General features: G+C 33.0%; 1 protein-coding gene across 1 annotated transcript; it reads right to left on the bottom strand.

Annotated features, from left to right (window-relative positions):
- Positions 1–4,354: 4,354 nt before the first annotated feature.
- LOC149482266 (G1/S-specific cyclin-D2-like) lies at positions 4,355–15,930 on the bottom strand. The gene is made up of 4 exons (XM_089704075.1): positions 15,516–15,930; positions 13,865–14,080; positions 11,781–11,937; positions 4,355–6,440 (listed from the first exon to the last, which is right to left on the bottom strand). Exons 1-4 carry the CDS (start codon positions 15,813–15,815, stop codon positions 6,157–6,159), a joined length of 957 nt encoding a protein of 318 aa, XP_089560201.1. The 5' UTR covers positions 15,816–15,930; the 3' UTR covers positions 4,355–6,156.
- Between the last annotated feature and the right edge of the window lie 2,024 nt (positions 15,931–17,954).

Raw genomic sequence — 17,954 nt, 5'->3', positions numbered from 1 at the left:
TTAAAATTTAAAAAAAAGACACGAAAATATTTATCAATATATCTACCACTGTCCTTTATTTTCAATCGTTGAGTGCAGAAAAAATGTATAGAGAAATCAATTAATTTATTACAGAACATACACATTAAAAGACATAATTTATATGTAATATATTTATTTATTTTTCAGTACAACATTCGTGAATGTTCTGAGATAAGTCATATCAAATTTAATATTCCATTGATAACTACTTAACTAATACTTATATAATAATTAATACATAAAAAAGTAATATGCAATTTCTTGTCCAAGTATACTTAGTAAATAATAAAAATCTGAAAAACTTAGCTGGTTTTCAGCTTCATCTTAATCATTCAGTTTTACATCTTGTTTATAATATAATTGATCATTAAGTGATTGTTATTTATAAATCAGTTTCTGAAAGTGCTTTTATGAAGTAAGTGCTCACAATGACTATCTAAAAACCAATAAAAAAATATTAGCTAAAATGGGTAGGTACTGAAAACTTTGGTTTAACGCGTTTTAGGAAAACCAAAACAGATGGAACTTCTAAATAATTTTGTAACTGAATAATAATATTGTTTGATGGCATTGCCTTCTAGCATACCATATAAAATAAACTGCAATATTCATCTTAATTCTTCTATTCATTCTATGTCATTTACTGCACCGAGCTTACAAAGCTTTAAGCTGCTTTTGAATGTTACGCAACAATAATAAAGTTAATTAAAATTATCACACTGCAAAGAGCTCAAAATATCGACTTGTCTTACAATATTTTTTTAGGAAATATAATATATTATGCCTATTGCTTTGTTCTATATAATTCTGAAATGGTTTCATGATTTATCATAGTTTATTCGTCTTTATTTCTGGAAATCATATTAAGTAGGTATGTTTGAAATTTCTAAATACTACACCAAATACATAGTTAGTTGTACATGCTAACGTAAAATTTCACTATTAATTTCCGTAGCCAAACAGTAAACAAACAAACGCGTCTATTTGCCAAGTGGAATTTCGATAGCTAGAACCAACCTAAGATCAGTGAAGGGGAAGCTGGGTCTCCACCTCCGGCGGACCGAGGTCCTACACGCTGCTTGTCAAAGTGGCCGACGGCGTGTTTGAACAACTAATGAGCGGCTCCCCCGAGACGGTATGTTTGTCCCGACGCCCCGAGTGTTCCTCGCTTAGCTTTTTCGATCGCCAGAAATTGTGGAATTTCCTGAAGATATCTGTTTGCTGTAGTCCGATCAAAATAAGTGTGCATTCGGAATTGGCGACAAATTAAACCAGATGGACATGATAAAATTTATTTTATTGATTTATTATGTCAGTAGATAATAATAAATGTCATACCATATCCTTCGTGAAAAGCCACAAAAATTAAAAACATTGATAACGTTTTTAATTTCACACGATTGTAATAGCTAAATGCATTCACGTTTCATTTCGTAAACCTATTTGTATAGTCATGCACATACTTACTTATTTTAATTTTAATTTTATTATAAAAAACGTAATTTACGATTTAAGTATAACATTTTGAACTGAGATAAATCAGAAAGCTCGCACCTCATCTGATTCTCTCTGATGAATCTGATTGATTTTTCAAACGTTAAAAAGTATGTAAAACACAAAAAATTGCGAAGCTCTCAACAATTAAGCATAATTAATCTGGTGCAGGTTACCTAAAGCAAAATACATAATATAAGGGACGAATAAAAGCGCCATCTACACTGATCAAATTGAAACAATGATCTATACAAACAACATATTTACATAAACATGTTACATGATTATTTACAAAACAATAAAATACCGGAAAAACTATTATCAATCAATAGAACTTTGAAAGTACTTTCAGGAAAGCTGAATATTTTAGAAACAACTGCTGCTGTTGACTGCTCAAGTATAGGTACATAACAAAAAAGTGAGATTGAGATACCAAATAAATATTTTAAAAAGATTTAATATATTTAAAGCTTTCTGTAATATCTACTATAATATATCTTTAAATTAATGTGTTTACGACCGATATCGTTATAAATCACATTTTTATAAAGAATTTAAATGTGATTTATATCTATTTTTATTTCATCTATCTTTACGACAATTTTGGACGTATGCCACTGTGACTGGAATACCACTAATATCTATACTGATCCATACAGTATTGTAACTGTACTGTACTGTGTAAATACTATGATTATAGCGCCATCTGTCCAATATGAAGGGAACTCGATGGTACTGAAAACAGGGTTACATCACCAAAAATAACTACCTACAATAAAGGAAAAAGCGACATCTACAGAAGCTTTTAAAAAAGTTTACACTCATTTCTGCAAGATGTCGCTTTACACATTTCATAAAATAAATAATGCAAAATATATACAGGGTGTCCCATAAAGTATGGATACACTGAAGCTAGGAGGTAGAAGACCTAGAGGGCTATCCGAATCACCCCCATGTATGTTATGCGATTTTTCGTATTTTCGGAGTTATAACGTTTTTTTTTTAATTTTTCACCTATCGCCGAGTACGATGAGATTTTTACGGAAAATGCTTGATTTTTTTTGTGTGCTAAGCTGAAAAATAGGCCAATTCAGTATGGTAACATTTAGTCGTTATCTAGTCTAGTCTATCGTTAGATTTTTGAATGGAATAAAAAATTATTTAATGTCAAGAAAGATAAAATTACCCAGTATGTTCACAACTTCAAGGGCCCGTAAAAAAATAAAATCACTTTTAAAAAATTCCGTCTGGCTCTATCTATCAGGTAGCTACCCTGAATATTTTAACTTGAAGACTTTAGCGGATTTAAAACACGATTTATTCATAATATTAGTAAGCCGACGTTTAACACTGCACTTTACAGCGAGCGTAATCACGAGGAGACAGTCTCCCAAAAATCTTTAATTCTTAAATATTTCCTTGTTTTTTTTTCAATGATAGACGTCTATCCTATCGCCTATCGATTGGATTTTTTTTGCAAATAATTCCATTTATATTATCACTAGCGGTCCGCCCCGGCTTCGCCCGTGGTACATATTTCGCAATAAAAGTTATATTATGGTTATGTTCTTTCTCAGGGTCTAAAGATTATCTGTGCCAAATTTCATCAAAATCGGTCCAGTAGTTTATGCGTGAAAACCATACATACATACATACATACAAACCTTTCCTCTTTATAATATTAGTATAGATAAACAGAGAAAAAAATATATTTTTAGTTCAACTCTATCATCCGTCATCCAATGAACTTTTACTCACTATAATAAATTTCATAATTAAATCAATGTTTGAAATTAAAATTAAAGACACAATAAAGTAACTAAACCAATAACTTAACACATACTTTAATAATATTAACTACATTATGCTATTATATTTATTTTCCTTCTTATTATTACCAATGGTGACTGGTTCTAGGGTCTTACAAAACAAAATACGAATACATATAATATACGTAGACTGATATATTAACGTATAGGTACAAAGGGTCCAGCTGTTACTCCGGTTTTATTTATCTAAAATCTTTATGAAACATGTACAAGTTGTATATATACTGCATGTATGTATGTAGTTAGAATTTGATCGGGGATTTGAAAGCTTAATCTTCTTCTGCGTTAGTAATTCATACTTCACTGTTCATACATCAATGTTTATTTATTTTTTTTTGTATTTCATCTATTTTTAAATGTGTAAATAGGCTTGTAATAGGTATCTAGAAAATAATATTTTTTGATGGCTTACGATCTGATCAGACATGGCGCAGCTCATTTTGTAATAATATTAATTATTGATTTATTATTTTCACAGAATTAAATTTAATTTATGAATACGTACTTATTCGAAAAAAATAAATAAACACGAGGTGAATTCGTCCATCGCATTGCCACGTGGTGAATCGCTAATTATTCCAAAACAGAGTAATTATTCTCAGGTCTTTATTATATTAACTTTGTTTTAATTTAACGGCTGATTTTATTTACCAACGATGTTAATTGTAATAAACGTTTTTTAAAACTGAACATTATTCTCCTTAATTAGATAAATATAATTTGAGTTTATAGAAATTATAGTACTGTCTCTATCACTTTCAAATAAGATTCTTTATTGTTTCATTTTTGTTTAAAATATCGACTTAAAAAGTAACCTCGTAAAATGTGGGCTACCATAAAAAAGAAATGAAAAAATATAATAAGTAAAATATAAGCACGGCAGTTTATACGATTACTCCATTTAAGCCATGAAATGGAATCAGAAACCTAATTATTGAGTGATATAATAGAGGAAATTCAATATCTCCTTATCAAGTTTTCGAAATAAAATATGATGACTTGAAATAGGATGAAAAAAATACTTCATTCGTGTTTTTATATTTTATTTCTTTTAGGAAACTTCACAACATTTTCAGCATAACTGTACACCTTAAGTTAGCCTAACTTAGTTGTAGCAACTAACATAAACGTATATAAACAAAAAATATTTGTGCTTTATTTTTACATATTATGTGCCAAAAACAAAATCCTTTTTAAAAAAGCCCTTCAATTAAATGTTTCATAATTATATACATATTAGTAAATGTAAAATACGCTAACATTGCTAGTTCAGTGGGTTTTGGTAACACGTATATAATAATCAAGGAACGAATCTTGAGTTAATGAAGAGCCTTTAAACATGAACTTTCATATTTTTTTGGAAATTTTCAAGAGCTTTACCATCGGTTGTATTAATTAGCTTAATCAAGACAGCGTAACGATAGACAATAGACACGCCGTGCCACTTCGATGCTTCAATTCCCTCTACTTAATGTTAAACTTTACACAACACATTAAACTAACGAATGATATAAATCAATTATTTATGAAGGTTTCAATTTGCCTCCACTGGTTCGAAGATAATATATAATGAGTATTACAAATAACATATCATACACTTATCAACATTCAACAACTAAAACGGGAGTGGGTACAATTTTGGTTGCTGCATCCTAGTTTAATTTTTAGAAACAATACAACGTACAAAGTGTACTTCATTATTAAAGGGAAAAAAAATATTCTTAGGCAATAAAAATTAGTGGTTTTACTGTCCAAATTAAATGTGAAAGGCAAATTGTCGCGGCTTATAAATCTAAGTACAAATAAAGTATTATATTAGTAATTAAATCTACGAATAAGTTTGGTCGATAACAGGAATGTGTAAAACATGTGACTAGAATTTACTAAAACTTAACATCGACCTAAATAAACATTACATACTTTAACATTTTCACTCAAATCAGTAAAACTAAAAACTAAACACATTATTCTTTACAGACATTTCATTGTTTATTTGGAATTCGCTAACTGAGATCCTATTTCAATAATAAATTATGATTTACTATGACACAAAATAATCATCATAATAATGTCTTTTATACATTGAAACTATAAATTTTATGTATTAAATTCATACAAATATTACGTACATAACTATGTCATAATATGTCCTCCAAAAATGGACGCGTAGGTACATTTCGAATATTTGGCTAGAAAATGCTTAAGACGAAAACAGTCTTACTAAGTATGTATAATTTTTTGGAGTAATCGGAGATCATAATTTACAAAAAAAATCCTTATACCTAATATAGCTTACGACTCCATTATTTGAAACACCGTCAAACTGATTTATAATAAATAATGTACCTAATATTAACAAATATACCATTAATAAATAACACAAATCTACACTAGTGCTTTTAAATAATAATTTGAGATCAATGGACGTTTTTGCGACGTTAGGTCCGTAGTATTGAGAAAAACAAAATAAATAAACTGTTTTTCAACCAAAAACTTTTGTTGTACGCCCAGGTGCAAGACGAAAAAAATGTAACAATGAAATCTTTAGAAACTGATTTCATCAATGCCGATGAGATCAATTGACTTATACGTGATAGCTTCATATCTATGCCGAAGAGGCAATGAGAATATTGAATTTGAGATTTGAGTAATTGCCAATTATCAATCAAGATTTTAAGAACAAAAATAATAGGTAATTTACTGCATACGTATCCGATAGACAATACTCATTCATATTTGATTATCTTTTATACCTCATGACATTGATAACGGTGCAAAAAGACACATTTTACACTGTAGCCTGAATATAAAGTCAAAAACGAACATCTTGGACATCTGTAGGCGTATCGGGAAGTTGAGTCTGGTCTGATGTCGTTTGCTTCACGGGTTGAACGTGTCTGGCCCTTGGTTCTGGAGCTTGGGTCTCCCTAGCAAGGACTCTTTCCACGTGTCTTGCTACCAATTCTGCGGCAACAGGCGGCGATCTCGTGAGCAAACACAGGTCACTCACAGACATACGTACCCTTAGACCTCGGGCAGCGGCTGTGATACACGCCACAGCAATAAGAGACGGGGGTACTAGTAGAAGCTCAGTTTCTGTTAACAAAGAAAAAATGAATTTAGTATAATATAGTATTTAGTATAATCTACTCAATATGTTTTTTTAAATGAGTAATAACATTTAAAAACACAAGTATAATCACTTAATAAAGGTACATGCATAAAGTTACGATTTTTATTTTTATGGCATTCTTTTAATACAAGGATACGCCGAGCGAGGTACGCGGACGCAGGTAAAGCGCATCTGTTGTGAGATAATTACTTGATACAGACAGGTGGCACGAGCACCTTGCATCTTAGCGTCCTTGCGTTTGTTTTTATTTAGGTCCAGTAAAACACTAATAATATTGTGAATATCTCGCTTCGATAAACCGATATGACCAAAAATGGCCGAGTCAATCGCAATCTTGCCGGTACAATATCGAAGGGGTCCCAAAAAATCGCGTTACATTTTGCACAATACTAGCTACTATTGTTGTCTGAGAATAAGGAAGGAAAACTGCCAGCTGCCAGATTTGTGCATTGCGTCCCCGTCTGCATCTTTGTGTTGCGTAGCTTTGGGAACAATAGCGGGAATATAATAGTAATTTACATCTTACGTCTTCTAGTCAAGGGCACAGCTGCAAATTTTGCTAGGGACGGATAAACGAACCAATTGTTATGAAAGGAGTTTTGAGATCGATATTTATAATCAATAACGATTTATTAGGGTCAATGTTAACAGTTATGTTAAATATAGTATGAATCTTTAGTGTCCTTAATATAACGAATTTAAAATATAACAAAATTTGGTGATTTTACATGTTTCCGCTTTTCCTGTTAATCTGTAGATTATAATAGGCTGAAACGTTGTGCATCATGTATATTTAAAAACCATCTTATCATACAAAACTGACCACAATATCATGGCACATCATCATTAAACCACATTAAGTCAGTGAACCTATAAAGGTAGATGCGTCTATATTCCTAACGGTGAAGGCAGGGCGATGGAGCATAACAACGTGGTACAATTTTACAAGAAGTACTGGGTGTTAGCTTGTGGACTGAGGGTACGCCAAGACGGCAGATGTAATAGCACCTGGCACGACCCTTCCGCTCGCTGCCTCCAAGTAGGTAGCTACAGGGTCACTGCCCACCTACACCCTTCTTTACTCTAGCGTGCCCTTATACGCTTCTTTACGCTGCATAGTTACTTTCGTTAAAGAAAAACATGAAAACACGCCATTTTAACGTAAAAAGGTGTCTATTAAATGCTAACCTCAAGTTCGTTATACGTTAGGGTCAATAACAGTTTGAACTTAACGAAACTGATTTTAATATATTTATTGACTAACATTTTAACGGACTTTACAAAAGAGATGAATTTATCATATACCTACAATACTTATTTATAACGAACCTTAAATTAATTGATCTAGCATTTAGTTGAATACTTTCTTTTGGTATCTTGTAATCGTATCCGTTTACAACACAAGTTAAGCACTTAAAACTAAATATCCACATATGTATTTGGAAAATAAAACTGATGAAATTTTACGTTGATCAAGTTTAATTTTATATCCCATTCAACTGAACGAAGGTCATTTCCATGCATCTTAAAGTCGAATGATATATACACTGTGTATGTCTTATAATATAAAGCTATGATTTAACTTCACCACGTGGTCGGGTAATTTAACAAACATATTCAAATAGCAGTTGCCATAAAACAAAAAAAGGCTGCAAAGGTTATAATTACACTGAATAAATCAAAAGCATGTAATGTGGGGAAATAGCGGATTTGGGCATTATAAAATCCCAACTGATAGCGAGTCTCGTATCAGGCCGTGATCTCGAGCACGGTCAACGGACCGAGGCGATCCGTTGCGCGACAGGTTGCCTGTCAGTTGGCCTCACCATCTGGTGACGCACGCGCTAAGGGGCCACGCGTCTAAGACTACACCCCCGTCTTACCCTTCTAATTACACCAGCGAATGTAATCAACCTCCACTAACAGACTTTAGGAACCGTTAAGTTCCGTTTCGTAAACCTGTCTCGCCCTAACATCGAATGGGGCGAAACATCAACTCTTCACCTTTACAAACAAAAGCAAATGTGCAGGGGTTGCAAATAGTAAATGTCATTATCTAATTGTGTGAAACTAGTTCTAATACCATATATCTTATTTTTGCAAGCCGTTAACTGCTCGAAGAGGGTTCTTAGAAATCATGTTTAAATTATTTCATTCGTTCGATTGAAGGCAATTACTCATAGATATTCAGGATACTATAATTTGTATCGTAAAACGTCGGGTTGTGCTTTTGTCATGGAATAGATCGGAAGTGAAGAAACGGAAAGAGATTCGGTTCAACAATCTTAAAGTATTGAGATCAGAAACTATCTTCATTTCGGGTTAGATAGCTTAGGGTTGGGACGCCAGGTGCGCCAGGCGACGTTTTTGTTGGAAGCCCTTTGTCGCGTAGAGCGGGACAGGCCGACTTGAAAAACACAATGGCTACGGGACGTCTTCGCGCATTGTCGGCATCTCAGCTGGCGCGGTCCCCTGCGCTCGACAACTAGTCTCATAAGTCACAGCGACCGTGACATGGTTACTTGAATAATTATTTGCGCTTAAAAGCATTCGACTTGATTAATATCGCTCGCTATCGTCCAATTTTGTTAATTATAAATGATATCACTATAACTAAGCACTACCTATAATATGTTTGTCGGCATCAATAATATAAAACTAAACTACTTAGTTAATATTTAAAACTTGATATGCACTATAATCAACTTTGCTGTATTAGTTATGCGTTGCTGTAAACAAAATGAATTATGTAATATGAAATGGATACCTATTGTGCTAACTGCTAAGATAATAGTAGCTCTATTATCTTTGCGATCGTGTTTCAAATTTAACATTTATGGGGGCTATAAAACCTACATTAGGATAGGTAGTAGGTTAAGGGTTAAGAAATGTTATTAACCTGTTCACACCTCCAATATTATCCAAACAGCAACCGGCAATTATTTATACAACTTTACTTCCGTTGACCAATAGCGCACGTTACGCACATGTCCTTTTTAGGGTTCCGTAGCCAAAATGGCAAAAACGGAACCCTTATAGTTTCGTCATGTCCGTCTGTCCGTCTGTCCGTCTGTCCGTCTGTCACAGCCGATTTACTCGGAAACTATAAGTACTACAGTGATGAAATTTGATGGGAATATGTGTTGTATGAACCGCTACAAAAATATGACACTAAATAGTAAAAAAAAGAATTGGGGGTGGGGCCCCCCATACATGTAACTGAGGGATGAAATTTTTTTTTTCGATGTACATACCCGTGTGGGGTATCAATGGAAAGGTCTTTTAAAATGATATAAAGTTTTCTAAAAAACATTTTTCTTAAAGTGAACGGTTTTTGAGATATCAGCTCTCAAAGTCGTAAAAAGTATGTCCCCCCCCCTCTATTTTTATAACTACGGGGTATAAAATTCTAAAAAAAATAGAGGTGATGCATGCTAATTAACTCTTTCAACGATTTTTGGTTTGATCAAAGTATCTCTTATAGTTTTTGAGATAGGTTGATTTAACTGTAATTTATTATATTTGCTGCTACGGAACCCTTTGTGCGCGAGCCCGACTCGCACTTGGCCGGTTTTATTTTGTACTCGAATTTCATCAAAAATTATGCAAGTGTTATACTGCAATTCATATTTGAATAAATAACATGTAAATGTTATTTTACTTATACTAGAATTAATATAGTTACCTACTTTCAAAGAATGCCACAAAAATTTAGTGTGTGAAATTAGTGTTGAGTTTCAATTACTACTAATCAGTATAGTTGACATTTAAATTAGAGAGGCTGAAAAAATACCCGAAGCTCAACACATGCCAGCCATAAATAAAATATTATCTAAATACTCTCCGGACCATAGGGGCGCTTCGGGTTAAGCACCGGTCGTCAGATATCCTATCCATTGTTATCTTCATTATTTTTAAAACAGTTCATAAGATCCTTGATATTTTATTCCTCCTATCCATTTTTGGATCAATATCTATTATTTCTTATTATGAGACTATTTAAATACAGTACGCCTTCTTAAGGAACATAATATTTTGTGAAGTGGAATTTAACGCTGCACTGTATGGCTAAAAGTAGATACACAAAAGTCATATTTATCTTTGCTCGTCTACAGAATAATATGTTAATAAACTAAAATCACTGTAAACAAAACCAGATCAGTGTATTTAAAAATAATAACGACAGCTAATAAGAGAGAACGAGTGTTTATCCCCAGGCGGGCACATGGTATCGTAACTCGTATGTCATAAATCAGATTGCTTCGATAACATTATGGTTATGTTTAACCAGTTTATCAAAATATCCTTTAATATTTTTATCATATAAATTTCACAAAAACAAATATGTTTCAAAAGCGCCTATTTTTAGTGAACTCTCATGAGTAAAGAACTCTACTGCATTATATTTTTTCCAATATGTTGTAGTTGTAAAGTTTTTCCTTCCGAAATAACCACGATCATCCTGTCATGATGAAGTGATTAAATTGAAAGTATTGCCACATATAAATTTAACCTCTTGATTTATCAGAATAATCATCATACAGTGTGCCTATATAATCAAACTGTAAATTTAAACAAATTGCAATAATTTCTATGTAAGTGGACAAACGTAGGGGTCAGTGGCAGAGGGGTGTCGGCACAAGGTGTGCGATATCACGGCACGGGCATGTGCGTTCCGATACTCCGACCCTCCGCCCTAAACACTAAATACTCATACATGACCACTCGACTGCACGCACTTTAATCGCATTACGCAACAAAGGGAGGTACGATCATTCACAACCCCCGTTAATCGGTAAAAAATGTCGAACAATGTAATTGTACGCCTATCCTAAAATATTTCGACTCTATTTTTTTCTTTTGGTGTACTTTTTTAGAAGTTTTTTTTTCTAACATTAAATTTATATAATATAAAAGAAGGTAAAAACGACTTCAGTTTATACGTTGATGTTGAAAAGGGGTAAATATGAATACCTTATAATTAATTAGTAACTAGATAGGTAGGTATATGAATTAATTTTTGAAGACAAAGTAGTTCAATTCTGTGTATAAATGAAGATTTTAGCATATCTACCATCAAAGTATGTATTTGAAAATATATTGCGATTATAGTAGGACCTCTTATTACTACATAATATACTCCATAAAATTCCATCGAACCTATAATGTTGAGTATTATCACATCTATTGCGTTTATCGATTTTCAATAATCACCATGAGCTCAAGGGCAGTCGTCGTAATTTCCACCCGCATCTTATGACAACGACAACTTAATTAGAATAGTATAATTTCTGGAGCCTTACCTGTATAACATACTGAAGTGAGTGTAAGAGCGTGTGTCCGTATGAGAGGGTTCCCTCGACCCCAGGGCACTCTGGCCAGCATTGGCTCTACAAAGTCAAATGCTGTGGCGATTGATAGCTGCCAGTTCATACGTTGCACCAACATCATTTCCCATTGCTGTAACAAAGATACCGTGTTATTTACCGCTCAATTTGTATACTTATAATACGATTTGAATTCAATTCTACATTACGTAACATAAATAACAGAAAAGACTTTTTATTTAGTATGAATCAAAATACTAAATCTCCTTAAAATATTCTTAATAAAAGTAAACACAGGATATATAATTTCGTCACAGTTGAATTTTCACCGTCATACACGATGGAACAGGCGGAAACCGCAAAAAATAGCGAATTCACGAACAAAAGTACAAGAATAGGGCAAACCAGGAGAACTATCGAATAGGGAGGTTCTCGTTGGGAAGCTCTTTAAAATAATAAGGGTGGCCTAATTGTGTGTGTAAGAATCTGTGTGAAACCTTATAAAATCTGCACATTTAAGGATGTTCGCATGAACGAGGACTAATTAAAAGAATTCAGCAGTAAGCTATTTTAAAGAATAATAATACCCACATCGTACATAATATTAGATGATAAACTCTCGTTGCATGAATAAATACATAAACTATTATCAACAACATCTTGTAAGACCATACATTTTAAAAACTTCCCACGCAGTTATTATAATTTGGATCGAAACACCAACTGTTCATAAAGGTGGCCAAAGACATGGGAACATACCACTAAACGATCTCATTACCATGCATATCGACAACTTATCTATGGGATCATCGTATGAATTAATTGCAAGGAAATACGAGTACCCCCACAATACCATACGGTACACGACATGCCTTCAAGTAGTGGTCACATTCTCACGGCATCCAATTAAGTAATGCCAATAAATAGATATCATAATTTGAATATTTTAGATTACTTTGTGGTTATACAAGTTTGACGTTTTCATATTATGATATGCTTAGATTAATGATAATATATATGATACTTACTTATTACTTACATGAAAATGTATCGTAAAACTTGTTTTTTGTTATCCCTAGAATTATAACGAAAATGACTTGAAAAAGTCCCAGAGAAAAATATATTTATTCAATTTTTTAGGCATTTATCACGTAATGGTAAACTGCAGAGGGTACGAGTAGCGTGAGAATAATGTGACAAGTCAAAAGCTCACGGGTGTTACCGAACTAATTGGTCGAATCACACCTGCTTTGCCGCACACCATATTCAAATTATCAACATAGCAATTTGCGGTTGTGAAATCGATTACATGAAGTAAATTATGAACATACCTACGAAGGAGTAAAACTGATAAAACCCGAAGAAAGACATCCTTATCAGTTGATACATCGGTATGTCACTTCCCACATTTCCGTCGGAAGCAGTGTCTAATTGTTAAGTGCTTTCGTCACACGCTACAGGAGGATCGTAAGAAAATAATAAGTGTAGTCCCCCAGAACGCATACAATAAGCATTGCGGAAGAAGTAATAACAGGAAACTCATAAGGAAGACTGAGGAAACGGGTAATATAAAGGCGGACCCCCAAGGGGTGAAAGAGTGACATTTGACTCAGCTAATCGAGTTCACTCAGTGTAATCAAAACAATGTATACCGTCTTGCGGTCGTCGCAGGATGTAAGGTGTGTGCCTGTGTCTTGGCGCGTTAACTTTCAAATCGACCTTTTTTGATAATGATCCAACTAATTAAATACTTGCTAGAGCTAGGAAATAAATGATCAAGATAAGAAGGCTATACAATTTTGTTCTGAAATATATTTCTATATTTATTTATAAAAGCTCTGTGCTTAGAGTTACAATATACCACAGGATTTACTTTTTAAACCCAAGAAATACCGGATAAAACTGAATTGCTAATTGAAACATATTAAAACGGTCGTCAATTTGCATTTGCCGTGATTAACAAAACTTTATGTCTAATAAAAGCTCGCCTCATATGAACCGATGACAATACAAAAGATGATACTTATGCAATTAAATATAAAATAGAAACTGAAACTTACTCGAACTTCATGTGGGAACACCGAGTTGTCCGTGTAGGCACATAGAAGGTCGATGGACAGTGGATGGCATTGACGGAACTTGGAGGCTACCAGCAGAGCAGTGACCGCGAGGAGCTGCAGCTGCTGGCGCGAGATGGCGACCTGCGCCAAAAACCTGTCCACGTAGCTCACGGCCAGCGGGAACACCTGCTCCTCACATTGCTGCTCTTCGCAAACCTGGGACACAAAAATTGTTTTAAATATAGATTTAACTGTAATCATCCATAAAATTGCTTAAAAATGTCATTCAATTGCGGCTGATACTTTTAATTTGTGTTTGATTGGGTTGAAAAACATTTCTTATGTTTTCCATTATCGTAATTTTATAACAAGTTTTCCCTAAAAGCTATATATGTATAACATTCTTCCCTATATATAACATATTACGTGATAATTCGAATCGAATGGTGTCACACGTAGTATGTTTAGCTAAATAAAAAGAAACTAGTGTTTATAGGTTACACTCGCTGAACGGCGGTTAAGAACGTTACAGAATATATTAGGATTTAATGCCAGAGCCTTCTTAGGTTATAGCTATTAAGATTCCCTTGCTCATCCAACCCGAACTTATTTAACTAAAAAAAATTACGTAAAAAAGCTTCCGTTCAACGAACAGCAATTGTAAAGCCTCATAAAATACACACGTGTTCTAGAATCCATTCTTTACTTTACTTGTAGGTATATACGTTAACCTAGTCGTAGGTAAAAAGTAAAAAAAAAAACTATTAGTTGAGGAACATTATTAGGAAAAAATACTATCATAGCACTATAATCTGTTTGTCAATTGTCAATAGATATCCCCCCTAAATTTTATTATGTAAGTATATTTAGTTGTAAATATTGTTACATAAATTCCACACACATACTTAATGACCACCTGCATAATTAATTGATTAGTTGTGTAGGTATTGAAATTTGAAAATACAGTCAATTGAAAAAAAATGAGTCATCCAAACTTATATTTTAGTTAGGTATATGGCAAGGCTATAATTAAAATCAAACATAATTAGAATTTTTATATTCAAATATTATTCTTATATGAATTACTTACTTACTAATTATTATTATCCGTAGGCTTTAATAAGATCACTGATTTAGAATACGATTATCTGTTATCGACATTTTAATTATATATATTTTTAGATATAAAATAATTATACTTCACATTAATCTTATTAAAAAAATACTAATATTAAATTTGGCATAAATATTAAATATTTAACATAAAAACAATTGCCTATATGCAAATGTAGGTATAGTTTTTTAAATAAAAATGTATTAATACCTTTTCAGAAATAACAAACATGAGGGTAGTTACATAATTTTAATGAGTAATCTACTATTGTCATGACAAATATGTATTAGTTATGAAACAACGCTTTCTTCTTAAATATCTATAAAAATAATGATAGTAAAACTTTTGTTTTGAAAGCTCTATCTTAGAAAGCTCGGAAGCTTTTACGCCGCTTACAAATTAAAGGTCATTGACGTCAACTTAATCAGCTGTTGACGGAAACAGTAGGCGATAGTTTCAAGTTTCTACAAAGGGACATGATTAACATAAGCATTGTAAAGGCATGCTTCACATAAAAATATAAAAAAGCTCACGTACCTCCAACATCCATGTAGTCACAACCTTCCGCATAAATGGTTGTATATCTATTTGAACATTTTGAAAGTAGTCCGTGTGCAAAGCGTGAAATCTTTCCAGAGACAGAAGGTTGGTGAGAAGGTGTGGATTCCGGTCCAGGGCCCGATCTGGACCTGCGATGCACATATCTGCTCGTCCACTGCTGTTGCTATTATTTCCAGAATTTTGTAGATTCTCTCCGCACGATAAATCCATTTTCCACACCAAAACACTTTTTTTCACAATGTCCTTAAGTTTAACGATGAAGTTCGTAGTTGGCATAGGCACGATATTAATGTAGCAAAGTACGTAACTCGTAAGGGCACCGGCACAAACGGCACAGCCGGTCACCGAGCGACCAAAAACACGAGTGCGGTTTCGAAATGTCAAGGAATGCGCGTGAATAGTGAGCACGCTAGTCGCTACCCCACCATGCCTCCTTTGTGCTTTTCAAAAGTTCTAAGACCCTTGCGGACCCTATTCAAGATACACTTAATTATACTCGAGACTTACGGTTTTTAAAGTTACACTTTGTATGACAAAAATTAAGGTTTCATGTTGATTGTTGATACATTATTTTTTAAAGTCCATACTATGATTTGCAACTTAAACGTAGACATACATAACATAATATGTATTGAATTAGCTAGCTTTTTTGTGTTTATATGGTTAATATGAAATTAATATACTTTTTTTGGAATAGCCATTAGACATTCAAGCATAGTTAAACAATGTCAGGAAAATAAATCGGTAAAGGTTCCTGAACATATCTAGTAAACTCTCACTTATTCAGTTTTCCATTGACGAGATGATTGAAGAGGTTGAACTTATAAATAAATCATTATTATTAAATACAGGTAACCATATGGTAGGTACATATGTTAATGTATATCTATAAACTTATAAAAATAAGTAATAATCTAAATCAGCAATAAAAAGTCCAAGTAATTCACATTAATTTATTACCAGTCAAATTTATTTCTACATATTATTACAAAAAAATTAAAACCCATAACAATTACACAACAGAGGTCCTGTTTATTCAGAGGGCGCCAGCCGGAGGAGGGCCGAGGGCACAGCTGCGCGTGCGCCGGGTGTTCGCGATCCGGTTGACATTTTTATAACAAATCCTGACACACCTGATCTTCGAAAGTAGTCATTATTTTAATTCCATTCACTCTTAGAATTCCTTTGTTGTAGTACACGTGCCCTCCCAAAATGTATTTAAATGTATACGTGCCACATCATAAATATTAACATGTAAGGATTCTTATTATTTTTAATAAAGTTGTACTTTTCTAAAGATTGTTTTAATGCCATATTATTTAGCTCTTAAACTTTCCATTGTAAAAAGGTATGTGGGTACAAATACACTTCCAATCGGTCAGGAATACCATTCCAATAAAACCCGCTGTTCCGAAAGTTGCTAGAGACGTAGCAAATGCGGTAAGTTGTTCTATTTGCTTCTTTCCTAACATTTGTGAGTAAACAAAAATATATACTATACTATAAAATATAATATCACTACTCGCGTAATCCCTTGCCCAAGTTTACTTTAAAATATTTCAATATCACACGATGTAATCTCACGAGAATTTACGCTGTCTTTGTCATAACTTTTTTCTCTATTATAGTGACGTTATAGACTGTGTTATAGACCTTAATATTACTGAATTCTACCTTTTTGTTATAACTGTTTAATAGATAATTCTAAAGATATGAACACATGAAGGACCTCTATATAGTATAATTATTAAAAACACTAAAAAAGTATTTTTTTTCTTTTCCATAAGAAAGGCGAGACGATAAATTACTTACGTCTTCATCTTCCTTCAGTCTACATATACCTACTTAGAAAGCAGATCGAATTGGGATAATGGGTCATTTTCAAAATATTTGTACGTCACGAAATTGTCAGTAAACTGTTTCGTTAGGAAATGTCAGGAAGTTGTAAAAGTAAGGCTGTATTCAGAATAAGGTAATATTACATATAAAAAAGTAAGAAGTCACTAGTTAAAAAAAAATATATATTTTTAGTTACAAAATAATCAACAAACAATCAATTTTTATAATTCTCTGTTTGCTTTTCCTTTTCTTTTCTTCTATCATTAGCTTCTTTCCATTTTTGTCTTCGAGCTTCTTTTTCACTGTCTAAGATCTGATATTTTTCTTTGTCTTTGTTTCACTTTCTCGAGGTGTTTTTTCCTTTTCTTTTCATATTTTTCAGGGTTTTGCTTTTTTAGTTTTTCAATGTATTTTTTTGCCGTTCGGCACCGGTTAGCGGCATTCTGAAACTAAAAAAAGCTGTTGGATATATGTATTTTGAATAAAAATAAAAACAAAAGTAAGCATCACTCGTGTGGGTGGAAAAGCGATCAACACTAAATGCAATAAGGCAAGCGTTATCCCATCAGAAACCAC

Source organism: Colias philodice, chromosome 15, assembly GCF_061535455.1.
Source record: "Colias philodice isolate Cphi_HAF_F1 chromosome 15, ilColPhil1 Martin Lab GWU primary, whole genome shotgun sequence".
NCBI lineage: Eukaryota > Metazoa > Arthropoda > Insecta > Lepidoptera > Pieridae > Colias > Colias philodice.
This window is presented reverse-complemented; position numbering and strand designations above follow the sequence as displayed.

What these genes read in the sequence shown, in the direction of transcription:
- LOC149482266 (XM_089704075.1), bottom strand. Translation starts at nt 15,815, where the DNA reads ATGCCAACTACGAACTTCATCGTTAAACTTAAGGACATTGTGAAAAAA. An exon ending in TGACTACATGGATGTTGGAG is followed by an intron (nt 14,081 to 15,515) that starts GTACGTGAGCTT and finishes TTTGTGTCCCAG; the next exon opens with GTTTGCGAAGAGCAGCAATG. An exon ending in CACTTCAGTATGTTATACAG is followed by an intron (nt 6,441 to 11,780) that starts GTAAGGCTCCAG and finishes CTTTGTTAACAG; the next exon opens with AAACTGAGCTTCTACTAGTA.